Source organism: Humulus lupulus, chromosome 7, assembly GCF_963169125.1.
Source record: "Humulus lupulus chromosome 7, drHumLupu1.1, whole genome shotgun sequence".
NCBI lineage: Eukaryota > Viridiplantae > Streptophyta > Magnoliopsida > Rosales > Cannabaceae > Humulus > Humulus lupulus.
The window spans coordinates 31,515,671-31,523,742 of NC_084799.1; the positions used below are offsets into that span (position 1 = coordinate 31,515,671).

General features: G+C 34.3%; 1 protein-coding gene across 2 annotated transcripts; it reads right to left on the reverse strand.

The window, feature by feature from the left end:
- Nucleotides 1–1,027: 1,027 nt before the first annotated feature.
- Nucleotides 1,028–7,027, reverse strand: LOC133791093 (RHOMBOID-like protein 1). 2 transcript variants are annotated; one of them, XM_062228986.1, is made up of 7 exons: nucleotides 6,384–7,027; nucleotides 5,404–5,567; nucleotides 4,835–4,998; nucleotides 4,486–4,742; nucleotides 4,020–4,146; nucleotides 3,468–3,641; nucleotides 1,028–1,850 (listed from the first exon to the last, which is right to left on the reverse strand). In XM_062228986.1, exons 1-6 carry the CDS (start codon nucleotides 6,722–6,724, stop codon nucleotides 3,513–3,515), a joined length of 1,182 nt encoding a protein of 393 aa, XP_062084970.1. In that variant the 5' UTR covers nucleotides 6,725–7,027; the 3' UTR covers nucleotides 1,028–1,850; nucleotides 3,468–3,512. The 2 variants fall into 2 exon arrangements, with proteins under 2 accessions (XP_062084970.1, XP_062084969.1); XM_062228985.1 differs by lacking the exon at nucleotides 1,028–1,850 and having other exon boundaries at nucleotides 3,357–3,641; nucleotides 6,384–7,026.
- Between the last annotated feature and the right edge of the window lie 1,045 nt (nucleotides 7,028–8,072).

An 8,072-nucleotide genomic window follows, 5' to 3' on the forward strand; every position in this document is an offset into this window, starting at 1 on the left:
ACGACACTTTTTCAATGCATCACTTTGATTAAAAAAAAGTGAGATAAAGGGTGTTGTTCCGCCCAGATTTCCTTTCTCTTATTTGCAATATAGTCCTTCTTACAGTTAGAGTTGACTTAAAGAGCAACGACCATAACAACCGACTTAACTACCTCTTACATGAGTTATGATACTCATTACTCACCACCAGTGGGAGAAGCTTCTAGCTAGGGCATAAACTAAAAGCTAAACTTGGGAGCAAAGTTAAGTTAGTACCACCATGTTAGGGCAAAATGTTGTGAAAATCATCAACAGTGGTAATAATGAGGGATAAGGATAGTAGCAGCAAGCAATCCCACCTAGAAGACGCACGCATGGAAATATAGCACCATAATTCATAATTTGTTTTTTTAACCACCTGGTCTGCCCAAGTGGGTGGCAAATAATATTGTCCTTTATTTCATTTCCTTTTATGCAAAAATATCTAAAAGCCAAGCATTTTAAGTCCTAGTTTAGTTATGTACCCAAAAAGGCTTGTAACTAGATTGGGTTGTGTTGGGTTGCTTTTAAGAATCTTCTTTTTCTTTTGAATCCAATCCATATTCATGCATCACCTTAAATGGAGAAAAAAAAGAGACAACTTAAGTTGCTAGAGAAACACAATAAGTCATACTTTGTCGTAAAACGATGATAAGAGACTAATATGTTGGCAGTACTTGAGAGTGTTTATCCAAATCGATAGTCCCAACCCAAGTGATTTGGAGTTGAGTATTTATTATAGAACTCTCGGCTTGTTGTTCTTGTTGCCCAACCCCCACCGTAGCAACTGGAGAATGGTCTTTCATCTTTATTTTGGGGAAAGACTGTTTCTCCAGCGCTGTGGTGGGCAGGAGTCCTTAGTGACACGCTCCGAACCCACCAAGGTTAGGGAGTGCGGCACTTCACCAATCCGTCGGCAAAGTCAGCCTAAAAGAGTGGGTATGGACAACCACTCCGAAAGAGTGTAAGCAACTAAATGAAAGGAACAAGGCAACAAGGTACAAAGAATCCGTGCTTTGTATCGATAAAAATATGGTGTACAAGTATAGAGAAATGTAATGGCAGCCCTTAAACAAATGAGGGTCTTGCCCTTTATATAGGAAACTAGAGAACACCCTAGGTCGACAAGTGGCAAGCTCCCCACCATCCATTTCCCTTAAAATATCTACCTAAAGCATATGGACAATCCCATAAACTAAATGGCCGGCCCATTTAGGGAGTAAACCCACTATGCTAAGTTACTTAAGAAGGAGGAGTACATTCATGCTAAGTAATCCCCAAACCGCCCAAGCCACATGGACCCTTCGTGGGCCGCGTCACTGGTCGTGACATTTACTCGGCCCATTCGTCCGTACGAGTCCGTGCGTAGGATGTGTGCCCACTGGTCGAGGGTCACTAGTCGGGACCTAACAGTCCTTCAAGCCATATATGGACGGTTAGTGTAATGATGTAGTGGGCCAATCTTGGAGCAGGTCTATCATATCCGGCCCGTTGATGATCATATTGGGCTTGGCTCGGGGATAGCGTATTTGGACTTGTGTTACTAATGGGCCAGTTGCTCAGTTGATCCTTTAGAATATGTTTGTCATGGGCTTGATCATTGAAACCCAGCCCAATTTTAGCCACTACAACTTACATGTAAAAGTTGATTTTATAGTTAAATGATCAAAGTATATTGTTTTTTCTTCATAAATTGATAATTATGGCCATTTTAATTATATACCAAGTATATCATTTTTGTACCACATAGAAATTCTAAGGTAAGGCACCCTAGGGTAAGATATTGGTAAGGCACGATCTTGTTTTAGGCTCGTATAGTAATAGCTGCCCTCCTGTAAAATTTCAAAAAAATTCAAATGATTTATGGTATCAAAAACAGAATTCAAACAATCTATTTTCTCATATGTATAAAAAAAAAACATGTGTGCAATAGACTATTTAAACTCTAATTTCTATATTGTAAATTATCTGAATTTTCTCAAATTTTTTTAAATATACTATTTAAACCATGATTTCGACACTACAAATTATCCGAATTTTCCTAATAGAAAAATCTAGAGTCAAAAATTATTTACGTGTCTAAAAATAGGACCTTGCCTTACTGGTGCCTTACTGGCTTTTTTAAGAACTACCCATAAATATATTATATGTATCTATATATCAACATTTTTGCTGAAAACAAAGGTAGCATCTCAATAGCTAGTCTGCCCAAATTAATGAATAAATACATGGTGTTGGGTTTGGCTACAGCCTACAGTGACACAAATGATGCCCTTGAACTTGACAACCATAATGCAGGATCCAACTGGTCTATTTCGGCTAATTTTGGTTTTGTTTACAAGAAATTGAGAAAATTAAGGAATCTTTTTTAAAATATGGAGTTTTTAAATTTTAATATCTAAAAATATGATATTATCATAGATCTAAGAAAATTAACTTTCAAAAATCAATAATTAATATAGGTTTTTTAAAATGCCACTAAAGAATAATACAACTTAAATGTGAAAAAAACTATGATTTAATTATAAACTTAACTATTTATATGAAGAAAAAAAAAAGCCAAATATTTGAAAAGTAAAAAAAAAACCATAAGAACATTAACAATTTAAAATTCCCATAAAAAAATAATAAATGCAAAAAAAGCCCTATAGCATGTGTTTCCACTAAAAATTAAAGATTTTACTCTTAGGATTCTTTTTTTTAAAAAAAATCATTTTTTTAATATGATTTTATAATTTTCATGAAACATGATATACTGAATATATACCAACTTCCGTAAAAATAAATAAAAGTATAAAAGATAATTTTCAACCAAAAACATGATAGAGGCAAATTCCTCATCATTTCTGGTATATTGTTTCAAAAATTTAATACAGCTCAAAATCTGTCAATTTTATAATTTTTTATTTTATTTTTGCGATTTTATCATGATAAATCATCATGCACAATATTTCAAATTTATTTTGAGAACTTTTCAAGGATACATGGGATTACCCCTAATATCCATGTCAAGACAATGTCAATTGATGTTGATAATTTGGATCATGTTTTTAATTCCACAAATATTAACATGTCTATGAATACAATTCACCTACTACGAATTAAAAGTAACTTACGTTACCATTAAGAAAATCGCATACACATAATGATATAGCAGTGTTTTTTATCACACATGAAAATAGTGTGGTGTGCATTTTTTAGTGTACAAAATGAGTGTGCCTAGCACTACTCATATTTTATATTATATATAAATATAAATATATTTATATTTATATATATAAATAAAGAGACTTGTAATTTAGATGGAAGAAACTTTGAACACATTGCAAGAATAACAGTGAAAAATAACAAACTATTGCTTATTGAAACAGAAAACAAATAAGAATATAATGGTGTCTACAGATATTTAAGCACGAATCATTTACAAGAATGAGATGAGGTTGAGTAACCTTGCATTATCTGGGGTATGTCCAATAACATGCCTTATGGTATGCCTAACTGCAAAGCTGACGGCAGAGCTGCTGAACCTGAGCCTGTGAAGGGTTATTATCTGATAGCTGAAAAATGTTGTTTCTACCATTCCTTTGGCATGTCATGTTCAACTGATTTCCGAATTGGATCATCTGAAATTACATGGTTCATAATGTGGAGCCACAATGAGAAAATCAACACATTTTAAATATAATCCTACTTGTTTCTTTCTCTTTCTCATAATGTCAGGTGATCTCTAATGGAACATAGCACAGAAAAATTTAAAGGAAATATATACCATATAGGTATAACATTAACAATTTGTCTAGATAAAGGAGAACAAACCAGACTGAGGGCTTCAAATTGTTTATTATTTCCTGCAGCATGACTTAATGATCTAGTGTAAGTTATTCCCAAAATCACACTCAGCACGATTTTAACCCCTTAACCAGGGAACTAAACGAATGAACATTACCCCACATAAATAGCAATATCACACAAAACTAGAGGTTAAGAAAAACAGCAGTTACCTCGCAAAATTCTTTTTGGGAGTTGCAACTCCATCGTGCAGTAGGGACACAACTAAGATAATGACACCAAGAACAGCGCTCATTTAGATTAACCCCTTGAAAGAGCATAATTAACCCAACAATGAATCTGGAAAATTACAAACTTTTGGTTATAAGATATCCATTTCTGACACGCAAGATGAATTTGACTTATAATTACCGTACCAACCAAGTAAGAGACAAATGAATTTATGATCAAATATGTACTGACTAATCTCTCAAGCATGGAAAATATGTCATGCCTTGTCTAGTCCCAAAATAATGAAGCAACAACTTCTGTTTTCATCTCACTAGACTCATATTATGGATAAGGGACACATGTTATGGTATTTCAATTGCGGGAGTGTCCTTTAGAAATGTGCTTTGATAATTTTAATATATTCCTCTATAAGTTAATTTGCAGGTGAGAAAAGGAGTAGGAGATTACCCGACAATCAACAGAATCAGAGAAAAAATCAACAGCGCATACTGATATGCCCTGTGTTTATTAATTGGTGGAGCAGTGTGGCCTTGGGAAGTAAATCTCTGGCTAACCCATCTGAACTGGGGCCGTACCAAAAATATAAATCCAAGAAGGAATCCAGAAAAAAATCCTCCAATATGAGCAAAGTTGTCAACATGTGGGAGTATTCCCACAGCTAAATTTACTACAATGATGAAAATGAGCGTAAGCAATGCGGCCAACTGCACAGAAAATGTAATAATGTAAGGTAATGTGGTTGTAAATATTGTCAAATACAATGAGGTAATATTCGTTAGGGGACAATTTTATTTACCTTATTTGCGTATAAAGTCCAATTTGTAATAAGCTCTGAAAGCATACCTCCTAGTAAACCAAAAAGTGCACCCGAGGCACCGACTGATATGCCACTTTGAATAAAAAGAGCTGACAGCAAACTACCTCCAAAACCAGATATGATATAAAGCAATCCAATCCTAGCTGCCGAAGAATAAAATAGAAATGAAAAGGTAGTTTAAACCTCAGAGTTAGAAAAGCTATTTGCTAAATCAATGAAGAAAAAGTCATGTACACTGGAGGAGTCTTTCTTTCCTAATTCACAGCTATATTTCAAGCAAATATTTCTTCTTTATTTTGGACATTTCAATTGAATTTTGAGTATACTTCTATGGTGAGAAAAATGTATCCAATGTTAGCACATAGCAGGGAAAGTGGAAAGAAAAACAAACTAGTCTAGATTTGTACATGGAATACCAAACCCAACTAAAACATTAACAGATAATATAATAAAGAATCACCACCACCACCAAAATTTCAAAAGATTGCAAGGTGGCAATACATAATATATGCATGATTACACGTAGATCTGAGAAACTAGATGCATACCAAACCCAAATTCTTGCTCAAGTCGAATACCAATGAAAAAAAGACTTAACATATTGGCAAGTATATGGAAAACTCCAGCATGTAACCAAGCACAAGTAATCAGGCGCCATGCCTGGTGTTTATGGACCACTTTATCCACTTCTAGGGCACCCATCTTCTCTAATCTGAAGTAAGTAAAAAAAACCATACAAACAAGAGGAAAGAAATACATTACAAAAGATTGATAAAATACAAATTGCTACATTTAGCATTTACAGATCTTAAGATGCGTGTCCTGATTCATGTTAGACCTTAGTTTAGTGGTGTGAGATACTTCAAAACCACGAGAGTATTGAAGTTCAAGATTGAAACTGATGTATGACAAAAATCAAGATCAATCCAAATGGACAGTAACAGGAACCAATCAAAGTATTGCAAGAGGTTTTAATTGGACGTATGGAAATAATATTCTGAGCACAAAACAACAGTTCAAAGTTTAAAGCGCCTTGCCTAAATTCCCAAATATCAAAATTTTCAAATGAATTAATTTCTAGCTTTGAACTAAACGAAATCTACAATGTTTTCATATTATATTTTGGATCCACATAACTTCATCTGACCTACATTTGAATAAAAACTAAACTAGTTTAGCTTTACAGTTTGAGTATTGTTTATCCAACAAAAGATTAACATGACAAGCTCTACTACTTCAAAACTCATTGATCACTCAAAGAATCTAAAACCCAATCTCCAACTCACTAATCAAATAATGAAACAAAGCACTTGCCATATTCAACATTCAACTAAGAACACATTGAAATCAGCTCTGACCACAACACCGTTTTCTCTAATCTCCATCAACACATTCATTAGTTCTACCACAACTTCCCAACAAAAATAAAAAACAGGGCTGATCCCAAAAACCCATTTCCACAACAACCATATAAGCATTCCAGACTGTAGAAATAAGATTATACACATGCAGATAGAGAAGGGCTTACGCGGAAGCAGAAGGACCCAGAAGTGGGTTTTCTTTCATGGGCTGAAAGGAAAACGGCCCCAAGAACCGCCCCAAACAAGAAGTCGAATTCTTGGGGCAGTCGTTAACGAACATGGTGACAGCAAACAAGACAATGTTGACCATCACAAACGACGGAACCAGCCACGAGGTCCATCTCTTGAATGGCTTGTAATCGTCGGGCGGGGACGGGGAACGAAATGGAGCCGCCGAAGGCCGGGAGGAGGCGCCAACCGGGTCCGGATGGCTCACGTTGTCCTCGCGGCGTGGTTGGACCTTAATCTGTACGTGGGTCGCCGCAGGTGATGGGGTACGCCTCTCCATCCGGACCGTTGATTTCAAAAAATAAAAAAACTTCAATGATTTCGATTTTATCTATTTTACTATTTATTGCCAATATCCAAGAATCCCATATTGAAATAATAACAATGATAATAATGTTAATTGACATACATTTAATAGAAGCAAAAATATTTGAAACTTATCTACATTATATATATATATATGTATATATTGTATATAATTTGGATCAGATTTGTTGTGTTTTGGTTTTGGAGGGTAACGTTTCACCTGCTAATGCTGTTTCAAATGCTTTTTTGATTGCTTAGTTGTGCAAAATAATCATCTTTTTATGTTTTGAGAAGCAATTTTTTTTTTTGGGGGGGGCCTTTTAGTTTCGTAAAAAAACGTGTATTAAGTTGCTCTTCTTATACTTCATACTATTTGGTGGTATTTGTTTTTTCTCAATAAATACATCTAGTAGATTACTAACAAGTATAAACCTCCATACAATAATAGTTTTCTGACATATTTATTATAGGTCACCAAATTCTTGTAGTTGGAGTGACTAGACTAGATGTGGTATACAATTCCTTTCGTTGAACTATGGTTTACAGTGTACTATCATATTCTTTATTTTCATATTTTTCTAATCACGCTAGGAGGAGTATCTCTTTATGTAGGCCAATTCAATCTCTGAAATCTTAAGTTACACGTAACATGAAAACATTCAAACATTTCGTAGTAGTAGTAGTATTAGTATGGAAAAGTTCATATTCATTCATAACTTTTATTGTTGGTATTGTAATGATTCAATTACAGTATCACTGTAATTTGTCTCGTTAGTTGGCGATCGGTTACTTTACTCACCATAAATATATGTGTGTGAGTTACTTTATCGGTTTATGATAATGGGTTAGGAAGTTATGGTTAACCATTTTTGTGAATCACAAATGAACTACAATATACTTATAATTTCTTTCTTCATTTACACGCAAAGTACTTCTCCTAAAACGGAACAAACAATCCCAAATAATGTCACTTTTATTTTTTTTAGTAAGAAATAAAGTTGCAATACTATTTGACAATTGTGAATAGTTTGGACGTAATGAAAAGCCAAATTGCTAAGACAACGAAAACCCTTGAACCCTCCGATGAACTAAAATAAAGCCTTTTCTTCTTTTTGTTTGTTTGTTTTTTGTTTTTTCTAATGCTGTTGCTTATGTGAATTTGAAGACAACTTTGGTAACGGTAGAATATCTGCTGGCCCTGGTCAAACCTAAGAAGAAAATTTCATCTAAGTTTTTCAATTTTTATTCCCATTTATTGCATGAATTTTCAATTGGGTATGTTGTATTCATTAATTGATATGTGGACAATGAGTCTCTTTCAC

Excerpts from the sequence above, each read along its gene's own strand:
- LOC133791093 (XM_062228986.1), bottom strand. The coding sequence starts at position 6,724 with ATGGAGAGGCGTACCCCATCACCTGCGGCGACCCACGTACAGATTAAG. Across the intron at positions 4,147-4,485 it reads CTGATTCTGTTGATTGTCGG|ATTCATTGTTGGGTTAATTA; the intron begins GTAATCTCCTAC and ends GTAATTTTCCAG. Across the intron at positions 3,642-4,019 it reads CCCAAAAAGAATTTTGCGAG|ATGATCCAATTCGGAAATCA; the intron begins GTAACTGCTGTT and ends ATGTAATTTCAG.